The sequence below is a fragment of the Choloepus didactylus genome, chromosome 2, assembly GCF_015220235.1.
Source record: "Choloepus didactylus isolate mChoDid1 chromosome 2, mChoDid1.pri, whole genome shotgun sequence".
NCBI classification, from domain to species: Eukaryota; Metazoa; Chordata; class Mammalia; order Pilosa; family Megalonychidae; genus Choloepus; species Choloepus didactylus.
In genome coordinates, this window is record NC_051308.1 from 119285843 (window position 1) to 119306645 (window position 20803).

General features: G+C 35.8%; 1 protein-coding gene across 1 annotated transcript; it reads left to right on the forward strand.

Moving 5' to 3' along the window:
* Positions 1 to 708: 708 nt before the first annotated feature.
* SEC22B (SEC22 homolog B, vesicle trafficking protein) lies at positions 709 to 19133 on the forward strand. Its single transcript, XM_037826238.1, has 5 exons — positions 709 to 917; positions 10515 to 10624; positions 11114 to 11274; positions 13264 to 13410; positions 17194 to 19133. The coding sequence occupies exons 1-5, from the start codon at positions 843 to 845 to the stop codon at positions 17346 to 17348; spliced, it is 648 nt and encodes a 215-aa protein (XP_037682166.1). The 5' UTR covers positions 709 to 842; the 3' UTR covers positions 17349 to 19133.
* The last annotated feature ends 1670 nt before the right edge of the window (positions 19134 to 20803 follow it).

The window sequence follows — 20803 nt, forward strand, 5'->3', positions numbered from 1 at the left end:
CCGTTGCACCTCTATTTTCTCAGCCAATATTCACAAACACCCTGAGAAGCAGATAGTATTATCCCCATTTTAGATAGGGACACCAAAGCACAGAGAGATGGGAACATTTCCTCCAGCGGAATTGTCCAGAGGTTTGCTCCAGTGGGGAGTGAATGCCCAGTCAGTGGAAGTTCTAGCAAGGCTACAAGGTACCTATCATGAAAGATGTAGCAGAGATTCCTTGGGGAAGGGTGACTGGTGTAGGTGAACTTTGAGGTCCTGTTCTTGTTCATTTGTTTACACATACAACAAATAAGTATTGGCTTCTTACCAGAAATGATTTAAGGCTCTGGAGATAAAGAATAAACAAACAAAAAACGGACAAAAATCTGGGCCTAGAAATATATATTTAATATCAAAATATAACTTGATTTTCACTTTTTTCATACACTCTTCATGTAAGTACCAGTTAACTCCCAACCATCTTCCCAGCCCTCTCCCCTGACTTATAGTTATCAGGAAACAGAAAATTCTGTTTGTTTGTATTCCACGCCCCCGTAGGGGGAAAGGCCTGTTGCAGCCTCTCAATAAAGAAAAGTGGGCGGGGCCTTAGGACTTCATGAAAGGAAAGGAGCGACAGCGGAACTAGTGTTCCGGTAGTTATGGTTTTCGGTCGGGATCCAATTCAGAGGACCGGTAGTGAAGCGCTCCTTAGCTGTTTCCGGCCACCTCAGCGGGAAGTGGAGACGTAAGCAGCTTGATCTCTGGGAACTGTGGTAAAGATACAACTTATCCAGGCAGAGAAGGTGAGGACGACGTCTACGTCTGTCCCGGCCAGTGTTGGTTCCCTGTAGCCTGTGAAGATGGTGTTGTTAACGATGATCGCCCGAGTGGCGGATGGGCTCCCGCTGGCCGCCTCTATGCAGGAGGACGAACAGGTGAGCTCCTAAAACAGCCCCGTGACCCCTAATCCCCGCTTCGCTCTCAGCTCGGGAATCCTTCTTAGCACGCGGGAGATCGTTGCCATTTCCCAAGCGTCCCTGACTCCTTTGGAATGATCTTTATCTTTTAGCAGTGAAAAGACTACCTCTGAGAGGAAATCTTTCATAAGGGTGGAGGTAGATTTTTGTGTTAACCTGTTTCTCCAGAGAAACGCTCTGGGGAAGGGGTATGATCAGCTGATTATCACCTGGTGTTCTGTAGCTCTTTAGGAAATTTGCTAAAATTCAGGACTTCTAATTTTATGCTGCTAGTAAGGTTGCTGAAGGACGGATCGTGGGAAAAAATCAGCTCCTTTCTAAGTTCTTCAATTCCGTTTATTGTAATACTTGATCCTTGACCTAACTTGCTGATATCCATTGCAAGTGGGTAAGGTACTATTGCCACATATAGGCACCTGTTGAAGTTAAGTACAGTAGCTTCTTTCAAGATTATGCCCAATTACCACTTCCTCTGATAAGCTATATTAAATTCCTCCTGGTGGAATTTATTCTCCTGTGCTATATTCCTGCAATGCATTGTACCTTTGTTCTTTATTTTTCTTTGCCTTTCAAAAAAACTGAGTTTCCTAGAAGGTGAGTGACAAGTCTTAATCATCTTTGTGCTCCCCATAGCTTTTACAACGGTAGCTTTATTCTTAGTAAGTACTCAGAAGTTTCTTGAATTTACTTTAAAAAAAAAAAATACCTCAAAAGCTCCAAATATCTTTGTGCCTTACAATCACAATGCATAGAGAGGTCCCTGAAGAAGGGAGGGTGAGAACGGAATTTATAACAACTTGTTTAAGTGACCAATTTTATTTTATTTTCTCGTATGGCCTAGTAATTTTTAAAGATCCTTGAGGTGAAAAAGAGGCATTCTAGCACAGCATTATTATTGTAATTAATGCCACTGAATTATATGTTTGAATATGATTGAAAGGGGACATTTTAGGTTGCTAGAATAAAAAATTTAAAAAAACCTTAGGACCATACAGCACACTGAACTTTAACGTAAGCTATGGACTATAGTGATAGTATAATTATAATAGTATTGTTACATCAATTGTAACATGGTTACCACGCTAATGCAAAGTGTTAATAATAGGGAAACTGTGTGGGAAGGGGGTATATGGGAGCTCTGTATTTTCTGCTTGATTTTTCTGTAAACTTAAAACTTCTCTACTTAAAAAATAAATTAAGGTGTTCTAGAAAAAAGTGCACATTCTTTTTTCTTGGAGTTTTCATTCGTGTATTCATCCAAAAAAAAAGAAAAAAACAAAAACATTTTTTGAGCCCATCAAATGTGGGCATGGTGTTCATACGGGTATTAGAAGACATAGTCCCTGTCTTTATGGCGTTTACAATCTAGTGAAAAGACATAACTAAGAAGCAATTCACTAGGTTGTATGGAAAAGGAAGAAGTTTCTGTAGTTGAACATGAAAAAGGCATCTAAGTTGGAGATCAGGAAAGTCTTCCCAGAGGAAATGACATCTAAGCTGACAGGGAGTTCTAGCGGTAAGGAACTCTGCTATATAGTTATTTGCTTTTTTAGTTTTGATTTGGATATTTGTTTACTTTCAGTTTTAGAAGAGTAGTGTCACAGAATATGAAGTTCCGTGTCATACTAAGTTATGACTTAGTTATTGGGCAGAGCAAAGTTTATTCATTGAAAAAAACGTGGAAGATATAACTTGTCCTTAAGTTTTGACAGTGAAATGTTTTTCTCTTCTCCAATTTGTTAAGCAAGATTTATGTAGGATCACTTTGCAGAAGGAGTGGAATTGTTAAAATGGATCTAAGAACATGATTTGAACAAGGAAGATAGGATGGGAAAATTTTTCTTGAAGCATATGTAGTTCCAGTGAGAAATAGTTTTCCCAAGGGAGAAAAAAATCTGGTCATTTTCCAACTGTTACATCGATTTCTAATGTGAGCAAAGAATACAATGTAAAGTTGAAAATTTGCTTAATATCAATGGGCCCCTACTCTGTGCCTTGATACTGTAGTAAAAAATTAATTGAATTAGTATTATGCATGTATTAATTTAATTCTAAACTTAGTTATTGCCCTACCAAGATGGGTCGCTTTGTTTAATTGACAAGGAAAGAAATTTTACACAAAAATATTTATGTGATTGTAATTCCATGGTGTTTTCCTTTAGGAATTTTTACTTTGAATAATAAAGACTTTCTTAAACATTTAATGTCTGCAAAAATATGAATCCTAGACTTTATTTTTGCCATTAGAATTAGTATACTAAATATATTTCAGAACATTTAGAGGGTGCCTACCACATACCAAGAACTGTGCTAAGCCTATTATTTCATTTAGTTCTCATACCAGCCATATTAGAATAGGTACTGTTATTCCCATTTACAGACAAGGAAATTCTGAGGCTTGGAGAAGAAAGATCACTTGCATCAAGTCACACAGCTAATAAGTACCATAGCTGGATTTTTAATCAAAGTTTTTTAACCTTGGCACTATTGACATTTCGGGATGGACAGTCCTTTGTTGTGAGGAACTACGCTGTGCACTATATGATGTTTAGCAGCATCTCTAGCTTCTGCACCGTAGGTGCCAGTAGCAATCCCCTTCCCCCTAGTTGTGACAGCCAAAAACATGTCACATGGTAGACCATAATTAACTCTGGTTGAAAACCATTGGATTTTAATCAGTATCTGTTTGACTCTATATAGAGTAGAGCCTTACTTCCTAATCACTGTACTGTACTACCTTATTCTAGTACTTGTTAAAGATGTATTTAATTCTTAGGAGTCCAGAAAGAAATGGAAATCTCAATCAAATAGTTTTATACTTCAGTACCCTAATTGTCCAGGCCAAGTAATTCAGTATACTTTCAGTTTTTCTCATTGATAATAGATATCATCTTTCAGGTACTTACTAGGTGCCAGTCCCTGTACAAGGTGCCTATTACTGGAGATGAACAGTTATTCAGATAATAAAATAGAGAGTAAAATTCTCAATATGTTAGAGACTGAGTATCAGGTACACAATGTTTCCTCTGTGTTTAACTAGCAGTGTAGGTCTAGGCAGGTAGAATGATGAGCTTTTCTTCTCCAACCTAGGCTTCCTAAACTGATGTCTTGTCTTTTTTCTTTCTTGGTTCATTCTGGTGTGTTTCTCCATTTATGAAGTTTGGAATTTTTTCATTGACCTTTCTGTTCTAGCTCAAAATGAACTATATTCCTCTCTTTCATTTTTCCCTAACTCTGTAAAGGACAGTCCGGACTTGAAGCAGGTATTAGATCTAACCAAGTAGACAGCAGGGAGCTCCAAGAAAGCAGATAGTCCACTGTACAGTTAAATTGTCTCCTCTTCCCAGTTACTGAAGTTGATTAATCAGCTTACTCAAATTGCTTTTATAGGTAGATTGTTAGTTCTTGGTGCTGCTGGCCTTTGACCAACTGATTTCAGCAGAGATTTAAAATGGTAAGAGCTTAGCTAAACATTCTTGAAAGAGCAAGAAAATGATGACATTTGATGTAATTGTTCAGCAGTCTTATGTAACTATAAGGAAAAGTATTATGGTTGTGTTGCAAATGACTACCTTGTACCTTTTATAATATATGCAGAGTCAGATTCTAAATATTGTTTTGAATAACCTCAAATTAGTTTCAGATTTTGTTCAGTCATTCTCATCCACTTTATTGTTGGTTTACTAACAGATAACTTATCTTTACATGGTATACAAGGCTCATCAGATCTATACTAAATGAAGTAGAAAGCAGAATCAGGTTATCTAACTATTTTTAGGTGGACTGACTGACTATACATCCTTTGTAATGTTAGTCCTGAAAGCAAACCAAGAATCTGTCTAGAAAGCGGTGATTATTGTTTTGGGAGATCTAGTGCAGAGCTACCATGTGGTTTCTTGAGCCTTTCCTATGAATTAGATTTAACATTAAATAGTGAGCCATCACCTCGAAAGTGGTTGTTCTATCATTGAAGTAATTTTAGTTATACAGGTGGTATAGCAGGGACTCCAGAGCCAGATTGCCTTTATTCAAATGCTAGCTCCTTCCATTATTAGACCTGAGTTCTTGGGCAAGTTTAATTTCTCAAATATAAAATGGGTGTAATAATACTAATCACCTTATAGGGTAGTTGTAAGGATTAAATGAATTAATTTATGTAAAGCGTTTTTTTGCAAATTTGACTCATCTATAAAGTGGACATAATAATTCCCATTATCTCATAGGGCAGTTGTGAGGATTAAATCAGTTAAGTTATGTATAGCATTTAAAACACTGCTTGGTGGAACGTGAGCACTCAATAATTTCATTTACCCATTTCTGAAGAATCTTCTCTAATACCATTTTGCTTTTCTTATAGTTCACAGACCAGAATTGCACTTAATAGTCTGGATGTAAGTATGCAGTAAACCAGAATAGATGAATGAATAATTTTTTTCCATTATAAAATTAATTCATGCTTATTATAGAATGTCCAGTAAATACGTACAAACAAAAGGATTAATAGTGATTATTACCCATAATTCCTACTCAAATTATAGCCATTTTGATGTATAACCTTGTTCTAGTTTGCTGATGCTGCCGGAATGCAAAACACCAGAAATGGATTGGCTTTTATAAAAGGGAGTTTATTTGGTTACAGAGTTACAGTCTTAAGGCCATAAAGTGTCCAAGGTAACGCATCAACAATCAGGTACCTTCATTGAAGGATGGCCAATGGCATCTGGAAAGCCTCTGTTAGCTGGGAAGGCACGTGGCTGGCATCTGCTCCAGAGTTCTGGTTTCAAAATGGTTTTCTCCCAGGACATTCCTCTCTAGGCTTCAGCTTCTCTCCAAAATGTCACTCTCAGTTGCTCTTGGGCCGTTTGTCCTCTCTTAGCTTCTCTGGAGCAAAAGTCGGCTTTCAAAGTCCGTCTCCAAAATGTCTCTGTAAGCTGAAGCTCCTTTCTCAGTTCCAGTGCGTTCTTCAAAGTGTCCCTCTTGGCTGTAGCAAGCTTGCTCCTTCTGTCTGAGCTTATATAGTGCTCCAGTAATCAAGGCCCGCTCTGAATGGGTGAATGGGTGGGGACATGCATCCATAAATTATCTCATCAGAATTATCACCTACAGTTGGGTGGGTCACAGCTCCATGGAAACACTCAAAGGATTCCAATCTAATCAGCACTAAAACATCTGCTCCACAAGATTGCATCAAAGAATATGGCTTTTTCTGGGGGACATAATACATTCAAACCAGCACAAACCTTAAACTTTTTCTGTACATCTAAACATGTTTTATTAAATACTGAGTAGGACTGTAAGACTTTCCCTTAACAGTGTATAATGAATATTTTCTCATATAGTTTTAATGGCTAGATAGTATTCCATTATACGAATAAACCATATACCATTTAACTAGTCTCCTACCCTATTACTGAACATTTGTTTTTTGTTTTTATGTACATTCATAATTATTTCATTAACACATATAGAATGTGTATGTATATTTTCACAGATGTAGAATTATTAGATAAAACATTTGCAAAATTTTAGACAGTTTCTGAAACATATTGCCAAATTACCTTCCAAAGATTGTGCCAGCATTCTGTACTCAGAAATGGTAATGCTAACTGAACCAGCACTATCCCTATGTAAATATGTCCCCAGTATTGTACATTGTACATTGGCAATCACTGCTTTGCTCTTTGCAAAGCCCTGAAATTATACTGCTTTTAGCCATAGTTTCTTCTAGCTGATAACAGTTGTTAGTCTTTTTCTCTCAAGTTACAGTGATGTTTACATGCATCTTATAAAGCCCAAGTGTTTGTACTAGTCTGTCTGACAGCCAATTTTTGCTGTCTGTTTCACCTAGCCCCTTTAAGATGTTCATCTTCCTTCAGCTGTTAAAAGAAAAACATTTAACATCTGTGGCTGTGTTCTTTTTTTTTTTAAATGCAATTTTATTGAGATATATTCACACACCATATAATCCATCCAAAGTATAAAATCCATGGCTCACAGTATCATCATTAATCACCATAGTCAATTTTAAAACACTTTCATTACTCCAAAAAAAAAAAAAAGAAAAAGAACACCCAAAACATCCCATACCCCTTATCCAACCCCCCATTATTATTTTTTTTTTGTCTTTATTTTATTACTCATCTGCTCATGCACTGGATAAAGAAGAGTGTCAGTCACAAGGTTTTCACTATCACACAATCACGTGATCAAAGCTATCTAATTATACAATCATCATTAAGGCTTCTGGATTACAGTTCAGCGGTTTTAGCTATTTCCTTGTAGCTTTCTAATACACTAGAAACTTAAAGTAATATCTAAATAATGCATAAGAATAACCTTCAGAATGACCTCTGAACTCCATTTGAAATGTGTTAGCCACTGAAACTTTAATTTGCTTCGTTTCTTTTCGCCCTTTTGGTCCAGAAGGCATTCTCAATTCCACAATGCCAGGACCAGGCTCATCCCCGGGAGTCATGTCAGACGTTGTCAGGGAGACTTATACCCCTGGGAGTCATGTCCTACGTAGGTGGGAGGGTAGTGAGTTAATTTGTAGAGTTGGCTTAAGAGATACAGGCCACATCTGAACAACAGAAGAGGTTCTCTGGAGGTGACTCTAAGGCATAGTTATAAATAGGCTTAGCTTTGCCATTGGAGAGAGAAGTTTCGTAATGGCAAGCCCCAAATTGAGGGCTTGGCTTATTTAATTGGAGGCCCTATTGCTTAAAAGATTATGAGAAATTCCCCAGGTGGGGAAGTTTAATAGTTCCACAATTTTCCCCAGTCCCTGAGGGACTTTGCAAATACTTTTTTATTTTCTGACCAAAATATGCTAGGATGTATTGGAGTATTATATTAGCCTGTACATAATAACAAGATCTCATTCCCTATTTTCAGTTCCATGTGATTATGTTGTTTAAATAGACTGACCATACAGGTAAATTAGTATGCTACAGAGAATATAAATTTTGTACCAAATAAACCTCTCTTCCTCTCAACACAGAAGTTGAAGTTTTAAAATATAGTCAATATCATGCTTTACCTGTATTCTACTTCACTTTAGTCCTAACCAAGTCTGTTTCATTCATATTGCTAATTGTAGTCTGATCTCTTTTTCAGCTTCTTTAACAGTTGCTGTATGGAGTGATGCTGACTTATGTTGGTTTTTAAAATACCAGTCTCTCCTCTGGACATGCTGATTTAGTTGTTTGAGGGTAGAGATTAGGCATGATTATTATTATTTTTTTTTAATCCCTGGGTGATTCTAGAGTGCAGCAAAGGTTGAATATCACTTATCTATGCTGATATTCTTTCTTGGCACATTGGTTGCATTTTCAACATTATTTGCATCCTTTTATACACTGTTGTGGGTCTATTTCTTCAGAATGCCACATAGTGGCATTGGTGAAGCAAACAGGTTGGCAATTACCATTCAAATTTAGGAAAGCAGGGTATTTTCTACTTAGCTTTTGTTGGCTGAATGCATATGAAAGTGTTCACTCTCCTTTACTGGCTGATCAGTCAAGAAAAAATATGTTTTAGTAGTACTATTTAATGTAATAATATTAATATATAGTATTTATTATAAAGTACTGTTTAATATATGAAATTTTATATTTAGATACATATTACATACATACATTTGTATGTTAATATAGAGATATTTCTCAGATGAGTAGTGTTATAACAAATCATTGCCACAGGACAATGTTAAGCAAGATAAATTCACAAATTTATAAATTTAGTAGCCTCTGCCTAACTCTACTGGTTCATCTCATACTTTTTCACCTGCAGCCATGTTGAAACTTCCAGTTCACCAATTTAGTGTAGCTTATAATCTTACTATCCTTAACTTATACACTTGCTCATGTGCCACTCATACTATTTCATCCCTTATTTTTACTGTTAGCTCAACATTTCAGTATCTAGAATTTTAAGATTTCACTTTGTACTTTCTCAAAGTTAGACCTCAGACACAGTCCCTGGGAGAACCTAGTATAGCACTTTTCTATTTAAACATTTAATTATTAAACACCTGGATCTTTCAATCCAAAATAAATAATTTCAAAATAAAATAATTCCTTTCCTTAGATGGCAGAAGGTTTTTTCCTTCAGTGTGTGGAACCATAGGAATAATATTGAGATACAAATAAATAATGTATATTTGTTTCTCCTTCATGCACTTCTTTTCCCCTTTGGATCAAGTAGGTTAGCGAGGTATTTTCTCTGAAATGACATTGCTGTTAACCTCAATAGACTTTCTTCCTTTTTTTTTTTTTTTTTCTCCAATTGTAAAATCATTTGCAAATTTTTCAGGAAGATATTGCCTATAACCCTATCATCTAAAAATTATTTTAGTTTTTGTGTACCTGTACCCCTTGTTATCTAAACTTTTGCTGTCTAAACTCAGGAACCAATTTGATTCAGATAAGTTTTGGGATGAATCCCATGTTATTTGAATTCCTATTATTTAATGGTCAAAAAGCTCAAGAAACAAATAAATTCAACACAGTGTCCGTCCATGTCCAAATTTGCTGTCTAAACTCTTTCTAATCACACTTGGGAACCAAATAGATTTATGCAGGAAAGGATATTTGACTTTCCAATCTTCATCCTTACTCTTGATCGTTTTTACCTAATTGTAATGATAGTTTTCATAATAATTTGCAATCATGGGAATACACATTTAGTTTTGCTTAAATGCTCAATACTATAACATTCTGTGGAAGATTCTGCTTGATTGTCAAGTATAAAAATGAGACTCATCAGTCTTGTTTCTAGGATTTTCCCTTGAGTACAGCACATGTTATGCTGTTCTATACCAGTTTGTACAAGTGAAATGGGTTCAGAGGAGGGCACTGACCTGGTATTGGAAAGAACACTGAAATGAAATCTGAAAGTGCCTTAAATGTAGTTGAGGTGTACACTTTTGTTTCTTAGCAGATAACAAATGTGATTTTCTTGGACTATGAGCTAGAGCTTTGTTTTTGCTCTGAAAGTAGGCCATCTTTCTTTTATTAAAATGAATCTTGTTAACCTGTTGTCATAGTTTGCCCAGGCTACTGTAATAAAGTACCACAGACTAATTGACTTAAATAACAGGAATTTATTGTCTCACAGTTTTGGGGCTAGAAGTCCAAAATCAGGATATCAGCAGGATTGTGCTTTCTCTGCAGTCTGTAGCATTCTGGCTATGGCTTGCTGGCAGTACATAACTCAGTCTTTGCCTCTGTCACATGGCCAACCCTTTCCCCATCAGCCTCATACTACCATGTCCAAATTTTCTCTGCTTATGAGGACCCCAGTTATACCGTTTCTGATTCAGTTTGTTTTCTCCTTAAGTAATAACATATTCAAAGGTCCTATTTTCAAATGGGTTTGCATCCACAGGATTGGGGATTCAGACTTGAACATATCTTTGCAGGGGACATGATTCAATCCATAACACCTGTAAATGAAGGATTTTAGTCACAGTGTCCTCATAATATCATGATGTTTCTCACTAATTGATACACCTTTTTTGCTGGGAAATTCTTAAGTGAAAATATCTTGTTTCAGTCTGGCCGAGACCTTCAGCAGTACCAGAGTCAGGCTAAGCAACTCTTTCGAAAGCTGAATGAACAGTCCCCCACCAGATGTACCTTGGAAGCAGGAGCCATGACTTTTCAGTGAGTATAATACTGATTTCTTTAATGTCATTTAGGTATGAAAAGCAGCAGTATGAGTACCAGCTGATTAGAATGCTAAGAATTTTTTAAAGTTAACTTTTAAAATATAGTCTCGTCATGAAAACAACTTCTTTGGTTCTTCTTCTACAAAACTGAAATATTGGTTTGTTTATTCAACATCCTTACTGTAATTTAACCCGTTAGCCTATGTCTAGTGAATGCTGTACTAACTGTGCAATAATAGATAACAGTATAGGTGATATCTAGTATTTTAGTTGAGGAATTGTGTGATAAATAAACAGTTACAATAAACATGTTTAAATAGTCTTTATGGAATACACTTCTAATAATGGAAAGGTGTTTGCTTTCTGATTCCAAGGATTTGTGGTTTGAAATTGACTCTGATATTTGAAAGTTCGTGTGGTACTGATTTAAACTGCTGGAGGTACTGCTGTTCCACAACTTTTTCATGCTTTTTTGTCTCTGTAGCTACATTATTGAGCAGGGGGTGTGTTACTTGGTTTTGTGTGAAGCTGCCTTCCCGAAGAAGTTGGCTTTTGCCTACCTAGAAGATTTGCACTCAGAGTTCGATGAACAGCATGGGAAGAAGGTGCCCACTGTGTCTAGACCTTATTCCTTTATTGAGTTTGGTAAGTTTTTGCTCTCCACTTTTCTATCAAGGGAGCAAACAATATGGAGAAGCTATTTGTTACACTGATAAAATCATGACACATTTTTACTGAGGTTTTGGATTCTGCCTCTTCTCTCATTCTACCTTGTTTTGTCGTTTTGAATGAATGAGGGTTTCTTCTTACAGGTGACTTTCTCTGGTCTATTGATCTTTTCCCCATAGAACTTACTGCCCCTTGATTTGGTTATTCATTAGGGTTATGTGTGGCAAGGGAATGTGCCTCTACTTGATTGGCATATAATAATTGAGTTCTTCTTTCCCCCAACCCACAAACAGACAGTACACACACACACACACACACACACACACAGTAAAGTTCATTTTATGGAGATCAGAATATGGAAATTAGAAAAGAGTAAAGTTTTTTCTTTTGGTAGAGTAAGATTCTTTAATTTTTTTTTTTTTAAGTACTAGCATATATATGGTATTAGGGCAAAACATTTACTACATGCAGAAGTAGTGAACATGGGTGTCCATATTTGTACAACAATTATAGAAAGACTTATCACTGGTCAAGCCTAGTAAAGTATCTGATGGCAGTACATCAAAGGAAATGCCCTGTGTACAGGAAGTGAGGTCAAGTAGGATCAGACTTCCTCACTGGAATTTTTAGTCTTAAAAAAATTATCTTCACTATGTCGGTTTCTGAAGTATTTCAGGTTTGTTAGATAAGTGAGTCATCTTGATTTTTAATCACAGAACAAAATTAGCAAAAAAGTAAAAAAACAATAAAACAGTGTTTTGTAACTACAAATTCTCTCCAGATTATATAATGTCTGGTTTTCCCAGTTTTATTTTTGTAGACAATAACAGGCCAGTGAACCAAAAAAGACTGATGTACTAGGGTTGCATGGGAAATACAGGAAATAGATACTACATATAAATTAGCCTGAGAGACTATATACAAAGGTATGAATGGGTTGTAGAAACACAAGGTACAGCAGTAACTTGGGACAGTAATGTGGTAGTTGTTACCTAGGCCTAAAGGAATGAGGGGAAGAAACAGTTTCTGGAACTTGAAAGGAGATTTATAGAAAAGGCTTACTTCTTTTAAAATTATAGAGAAGGAGCAATAACTTTTGGTACAAGGATACTGCAGCCCAGGGTTCTCAGGGAGGAGCCAGGGGAATAAATACCATCACTCTCCACTCTTCTTCCCAACTGTTGGGGCTCCCCATTGGCTGAATCTAACTGGAAGCTAGAGGGAAGGAGTCCCTGGATATCATTCATACAGTTCAACTTCCCAGGGCAGGCGGCCAGGTGCAAAAGGGTGGAGAGAAGCTCTAAAGAGGCAAATGACAGGTAACCAGCACATGTAACATAAGATTTTTGCTAAAAGTTGAGAATATAATCTTTAGTAGTAAGTCATTCTTCTTACAGTTTTAAGAAATACAAATGAGGACTGAAGATGGATGGGTCTACAATTTTATAGTGCTAATTTGATCCCCAGTCACACATTTGCTTTACCTGAAGTTTTAAGAATAGGGTGAAATTGGGAATGTATGTTAAAGAAAATAAGGCAATGTTTTTCAACCTTTTCGTGATCGTGTAACTTTTCTGCCAGGCTGTAATGATGCTAGATTGTTGCCAGCATTCTTCCTTTCAAGGAATGTGTAGAGTTAAGTAATGAAACTCTAAGGGCCCTTGGAATACAGTTTGAAAATGTCAGCTTTCAGGAAAGGCTTGCTATAGTAGGTCTTAACTTCTCTATAAGGATCCTGATAGTAGATATTCAAAGGTGTACAAAGGACGTTTCTCCTAAATGGCCATCTAGTTTAATCTTTACATTTTACAAATTAAAAAGAAAAAGCCCAGATTTTGATACCCAAGAATTGATTAACCATGAACAGTGGCAGATCCAGGACTAAACTCAGAGCTTCTGATTCTACTTCAGTACTTTGACGGACATGAAAGAAGTTGTTAATGGCCGCTTTCTTCCTCATTCCAGATACCTATATTCAGAAAACCAAAAAGCTGTACATCGACAGTCGTGCTCGGAGAAACCTAGGCTCCATCAACACTGAATTGCAAGATGTGCAGAGAATCATGGTAGCCAATATTGAAGAAGTGTTACAGCGGGGAGAAGCACTCTCAGGTATCTAATGCACTAAGAGTATTATGAAGGAGTTCTCATTTCATGAGTCTGAGAGGTTTATTTTAGGGTACTGTTTATGCTGTCAAATTCTATCTAGCACTGTTAAGAATTTGTCTCTTAGAAATAGATTACATTAGAAAGCTTCCCATATCTGTTTTTTTTCCCCAGCATGATTAATTTTTATTGGGTGGTAATAGTGCAAAGGAATCATACATATCAGAAGCAACTATCGTTTCCAAGATATTTACAGACTCGTGAATTTTATACAGAAACACTTGTACAAGTTAAGGGAAATAAAAAGAAGAATGAGTGGAAGTTGTCAAAAGATTTATTGCAGTGGTTTCCTGAGTAGGCTATTTAGATACTTTACTGCTATCAGGCAAATCTTTGTAAAATGTCATTTTGATCTAGGCATTCCTTTGCTGAAAAACTTTTAAAATTTATAACTGCAAGATAAAATCCAATCTGGTCTCAACTTACTTTTCCTTCACTTAGTCATTGTTATTGAGTGCTTGTTATGTGCCAGGCATTGTGTTCTATATAGTAAAAAATAAGGAGATTGCAAGTGGCTCTCATTCTCCCTAGTTCACAAACATATTACCTCAGCCAGGTCAGCTTCCTCACCATCCTTAATGGCCCATTCTTATCTGATACTGGACCTGTTCTTTAAAATATAGACAAAAAGTTTTTTTACCTCTTCAAAAAAGCCTTTCTTGATCATTACAGCCCACCTCACATTAATCTCTTCTGTTCTTGGAGCACTTTGTTCCAAGTATTTAGCTAACTCTTGGAACACTTAGCTACATAATGGTTTTTCGCATATAATCGTGTGTGTGTGTGTGTGTGTGTGTGTGTATAAATATATGTATTTACTTTAATGTTTAATGTGGGCATGTAAGTTCTTTAAAGGTAATATTTAACTGTTTCATATCTATTTCATATATTTCTTTTGTATCCCTCACAGTAATGGTCACAAAAGGATGCCTTAATAAATATTTATTGAATTCAACCTTCCTTTATGTTTTCTTAGTAAATGTGGTTTCTCCCATTGTATGAAGTACAAGTTTAACCCTTATGTTAATAGTTAGCAATTATCCCAGTATATAGCTTCACAGTTGGTAAACATCAAAATTTGGGTGACTGAACCTGAAAATTTTTATCATAACAGACTTCCATTTTCTCCCTGGGATAAAATAGAACAGCAAAGGAATTTTTCTTTGATCCAAAATTCATATATTGGTTAATTAAGCAGCAGTGTAAAGGATTCTCTTGTAGTGCTTTACTTGTTAAATCAAAGCTGATGTGCTGATTGAATAAAAAGTACCTTTCTATCCTTAAGTAGCTTGATCTGTTTGGCAAGATAAGAAACATCCTCACAGAATAATTAATAGACAGTATAAGGGAACAAACATCTGTCAAGCACTTTGTGCTAGATAGTATACTGGGGGACTTTACATATATTTTATTTAATCTTTAGTAATTCCATGTGAAATAGGTTGTGTCAAACCAGTTTTACAGATAAAGAAGCAGTGCCATGTCACTGCTGATACATGGCAGAATCTTTTGGCCTCCAGTATCCTTGTCCACCTTCACTGTCTTAAGGGTTTTAAATGGATATATAAACAATAAAAGCTATAAAAGTATAGAGGGAAGTAGATAAATGGATGAACAGGAAAGATTCCCTGAATTTAGATAGATTAGGAGGGAGTGAGAGTAGTCTTCTACGTGAAAGGAAAAATGCTCTGAACAGAGTATATTTGAAGGACAGTTAGATTAGCCAACCTCAAAGAATGTTTTCCTCCTCTTTAAGCTTCTTCACAATGAGACTCCATCTTTCATGCCTTCTTCGCTTTCTGATTTCTAAGGTTTTAGAGCTAGTTTACTTTGCATTTAAGACTCAAGTTCTGTGAGTTCTTTCAGCAAGATCAAATTATGCTTTTTTTTACTGCCTAAACACACCAGTTTCTTTAAGCCATGTTTTTCTTTTCTTCCCCATTCAAAGATATTATCTCATTAGACTATAAATTCTACAAAGGCAAGGATCATGTACATTTTGATCATCGTATCCTCCAGCACATTGCACAGTGCCTGTAACATAAATATTTGCTAAATGACTTCTTCACTCTGTAGCTTTGTGTTTATGATTTCATGTGTTTCAAAATGTTCTTATGTAGAGGAATTTTCTTAACTATTATTTATTGTGTAGTGTCTAATAAGTGTTCCTCTGCCTAATTACTCTTGTCAGATAGAGATTGATTCAGAAAATATTTATTCAGAGCTGTTCTAGGCACTGGGATAACAGCAATGAATACAATAGTTAAAAACCCCTGTTCAGTGGAGTGTACGTTTTAATCGATTGGCTAGAAAGATTCCTTGCAGCATTGCCATGGTTGTTTCTCATTCTCTTGCTGTTTTTTTTTTTGCACAGCTAGGTATTTTTCTTACAGGACCAGTTGCTAATTTAGAAGTGACTGTCATACCTATGTCATTAAGTAATGCCACATTTCCCAATCAAAACCAGTCTCTATTAAGCAAGTCCAAGTATTCCAAAAGCATTCTATAAAGAAGAAAAAGCAAATTCAGATTGCAAGATAGTTTTTCAGAATTTAAAGTTGATCAGAATCCATTTATGTCAAATTGAGAGTTTGTTCTTGTTATTAAAATATGTCCTATATTTAATCCAATATAGCTTTTGTCTATCTGGCTATTTCCATAAGTGCTCAGTTAAAAATTATAAGAAGATGAAAACCTTAATAATGTCTATAGGGAAAAAAAAAAACTGTAGAAAATGCTTAAAAGCTTGTGTACTAGATACTGGTGGTTTTCTACTACCTGTTATTATATTTTAGTTACAATATAACTTTCCTATGTCTGTAGAAATATAATTTCTGATAGCTTTACCTTCGTATTAGTCTTTACTATGTGGAGAGTCTTAGGAATTTGGTAGCAGTCACCACTGGAATAAAACTTAATGCTCAGTGTCCATTTAATTGAATTTTCTGGTTACTTGAGTTTTATCTTACCTGGATTATCAGTTTTCAAAATATGAGAGAATATGATTTAGACCATTAAAAGATTATGACAATGATTACAATTATTATTTTAATAATATCAGTTGACACTTATCAAGTGTTTACCATATACAGTCATTGTGCCCACTTTATATGCATTCTCATGTACCTACCATCAATGTAGTTACTATTATCTCCATTTTATAGATGAAGAAACTGGGTCTTAGAGAAGTTAAGTGACTTGACCATCACATGGCTTTTGCAGTTGAGATCTGAACCAAATTGTCTGAGGCCAGAGCCTTTGCTTCTAACCATCTCAAGAATTTGAACATAATTTGGTCTGATAATTTAACATTGTATTGTAGATTTTATATTGCTTCAGGAATATGAGTTAATCAGTATACAGCCTTTCCCTTAAAAATGATAATGTAAGCTTCATGATTGTTTGGATTTTGGGTTTTAGCAGTTTGATATCCTTGTTATTCCTTTCCTTCCATTTCTTTTCTTTAGTTGCCTTGTTTCTGTCCTCTTGAAGCAAAGTGCTTTAGGTCTCATGAAGAAACAGCCCTTATTTGAGGTTTAAACATATTGATATGATGAAAAAAAGGCATTATACTACTTAAAAAATAATAAATTTTCATGCAAGTAGAACTCTATAATTTACTGCCTATTTGATATAGCGCCACTCACTTTGGTTATTTTTGTGTCTTAGTACTTTTGATAAAATACTTCCAAGGACTAATTAATGTTTTCTTTTTTTCCTGTTTGACAGCATTGGATTCAAAGGCTAACAATTTGTCCAGTCTGTCCAAGAAATACCGCCAGGATGCGAAGTACTTGAACATGCGTTCCACTTATGCCAAACTTGCAGCAGTAGCTGTATTTTTCATCATGTTAATAGTGTATGTGCGATTCTGGTGGCTGTGAACTAGTGAATCCAGTCACTGAAAAGGATAACCTAGAACCCAACAGGTGTATGTTTTCAGGAAGCTGAGCTCACAGGGATGTGTATTAGAATCCAAGTGGAACTTCTGCCTCTAAAGACCTTGCAAGAAAAGACGTGTCCTGAAAATGAAAGGTCACACCTCATTTTAATGAAGCTTAACCCTATGTAGAAAGTCTCTTTTGGGGACAGAGGCTTTCTCTGGGTGCTAAGCCATGGATGTTATTAGGGATCAGTAGATTGTTTTATTTTGTTGTTTCCCTCCCAGTGTTTTACATTTTTTAAATAGCGCTGACTGAGGCATTCTCATTCTCAAATGAAGCCATCAGTGAGATTTGGTTTAACCAACCTGTACTGGCAACATTCTGAATTCCTTCAGAAAAAGCAGCCCTATGGGAAGTTTTTGACTCTAATCAACATTCCTTTTGTTGGTGACATTTGTGATTTTCTATAATCTGAGTTTTTGATGGCCCTTCAGACAAAACTCCAATATGTGAAGGTTAATTGCTGTGCTGCATAGATCTTGTCTGTTGGCCCCTGTAGGAAGTTAACCCTTGTTGTTTTCTTTTTATGATATTTTGCTTATTGCACAATTGCTTTAGGGTTAAATGAATCTCATTACGATGCCTTGAAATTATATTATAGCACTCCTTAATTAAGAAGCTAAATTGTTCTGTCATTTGCTCCTTAAACAAAATACCTAAATTAGTTTGGGGAACTTTTTATTTTATTTTTCAGCATCTGGTTTATATTAATATAAGAGAGAATATAGCATATGGATGGCCAGAGGTCCCTGACTTAATGAGAAGAAAGGTCCAACTTATAACTATAGCTTTGTCTTGCCCCTTCATCCTTTCCCCACTGTTGTTTTCCCACTCTTTATTTTCCTCTTTCACAGTTTGCTAACATTTAAAAAATTCCCCTGTGCCCAATAGTTTCGTGCCCCATAAACATCTTCCAGGATATTATCAAATTTCAAAATGGAAACTGTTTAGCTGTGTAGTGAATTAAATTTAAAATTTTTGCAGAGCAACCACTCAAACTACTAAATACATTTATCTGAGAAAAGTCTCTGCAAACTCCTCATTCCTGTTTCAGTTTGTATAAATTCTCTGGGTATGTTCTAAAAATAGATAACTCGTTTACAATGGCTTCTATTAACTAATAAAAGTACCTATGATTTTTTTCCTATTTTTGCTCAGGGATGATAGGGATTTCCTTTTACCTTCTGAGGTGGAATTTTTTTTAAATTGGGAGAATAGGCCTTTTAAATATTTTCACAAAGGTCTACAATATAACCTGTAATTCTTAGATGTACTGCAAATATTTCTTTTCCTTACCCAGGAAAATGAGCCAAATTCTTATTTCTCAACATCTTTGGTAAGCAATTTTCTAACTCTAAGGGATCATCAAAACTACCATCCTAATTCATGGTAGAGAAAAAAAATCTTATTTCCTTATAACAAGATTATTTACAGAACTAGAATAAAAAAAAAAAAGATTCCCCATTTTGGGCCTAAATCAGCCAATTGGAGCTTTGTGCATGAAATATAAAGTTACTTTTTAGAGAGAATAAGTGCTTTTAAGACCCAGAAAGGCTCATCCCTGAGTAATGATGTTGGTAATAAAAGCCTTTGAAAGACTGACAACCTAAGTAGTGGTACCATAGCATTTGGTGCTTCTTCTAGAGTGGAGAGTGGCAGCTCGTCGTTGAGAGTTGCATGCTGCAACCTGATGGTCAGCAATGAAATAAATACTTCTAGAATGTTCTCCTCAGTGTGGAGTTTTGTTATTTAGTTAACTTATTAAGTACACATATTCTTTCTAGGTATGATTCTACCTAATCTCAGTAGGTTAATTTAAAAAAATGAGGGAGAAGGGGAAATAATGAACAAAGGAACAAGAAGGTGTTAAGATTAGGGAGGTAGAGAAAGGAGAGAATAAGATTCATAATAATGCTCCTACTTCTGTTCTTTATAGGAGGTAGAAGATCTGATGGATGAAATATGTGAGCAACCAATAGGCATCTAAATTAGAACATGATAAATACTGTGTGGGGGTTTATTGGGGCACATTAAGAAAGGACACCTAATTTACTTGAGGGAAGGGTTTGTTGGTAAGGGAAGAATTTATGGACAAGGCAGAGAATGGGGCTTCTAGGCAGAGTCAGTGGCATGTACAAAGACATGAGTTAAGAGAAGGAAGCACATTTTGGGAATTGTACTGGCCTGGTTCAGCTTAATTTAAGATTGGCAAGGGAGAAGACATGAGAAAGAACTAGGCTGGTACGGTATCATAAAGAGACTTGTCTACCATTCTAAAGATTTTAGACTACACTAATGGTTGTCGCAAGGGAAGGTAGATCATATTTATAGTTTCAAATGATCATTCCTGCCATGGTGTAAAAGATACTAGAGAGAGACAAGACTGGAATTAAGAGGTTGAAACTGAGGAGCCATCAAAAGCAGAATGAAAGACAGGAGACAGGTTTCAAGTGACTTTCAAGAAGGGAGTGCTCAGAGTTTCCAGATAATAACTAATACTTGCATCATATTTTCTTTGTTTTAGGAGCTTATTTAATTCTTATACTGACCTTGTGATGTAAGTACTGTTCACACCATTTTATGAATTAAGAAACTTGACAAAGGATACTGCCTGAGACACAGAAGAGTTAAGTAATTTGCCCAAAATCACTAAAAAATGATGGAGCTAAGACCTGAACATAGGCAGTTTAGTTCCAATCTGTACTTTTAACCATATTACCATGCCACCAAGGGGTCAAATAAAATACCAACAAATGTATTTTGAATTAAACAACCAGTAACTTCATGTAGGCAGAAGTGAGGACAGAAGCTGGTTTGCAATGAGTTGAGGATTGTGTGAATCATAAGAAGTGAAGATGCTGATTTCTGATTATTGTGGCAGTAAACTTCATAATGTATTTTAACTAAGAATCTCACACACCAAAATTGACAAATACTTTGCACATTGTACATAAATCTGGTCATTTAAGTATCTTAACAGTGGTTCTTAAGCTTTTGGGAAACTTTTGAAAATCCTGATGAAAGATATACCTTTGCCTCAGAAAAGTGTTCATATGTACATGCACACCAAATATCACACACTATTTCATGATATTCAAGGACTCTGCAAAGCTTGTACATGACCTAGTGGTCCATGGTCTCCCAGTTAAGAATCCACATATTTACGATGTGGAACTCAAAGGGAAATACCCAAAAACCCTGAAACTGTCCAGCTGTGGGAAATTGGAAGAATTCTGCAATTTTAATTAACTTGGTGGGTGAGATGTATTTTTGAAAAATTGTGGGTACAGGAAGTTTATATCAAATCATAATTTCTTATGGATTTGCATTTGGGGATCAAAAAATTTTTGTTCATATTTCCTCAAAATCACACTTAAGGATCTTGAAATCTGTAT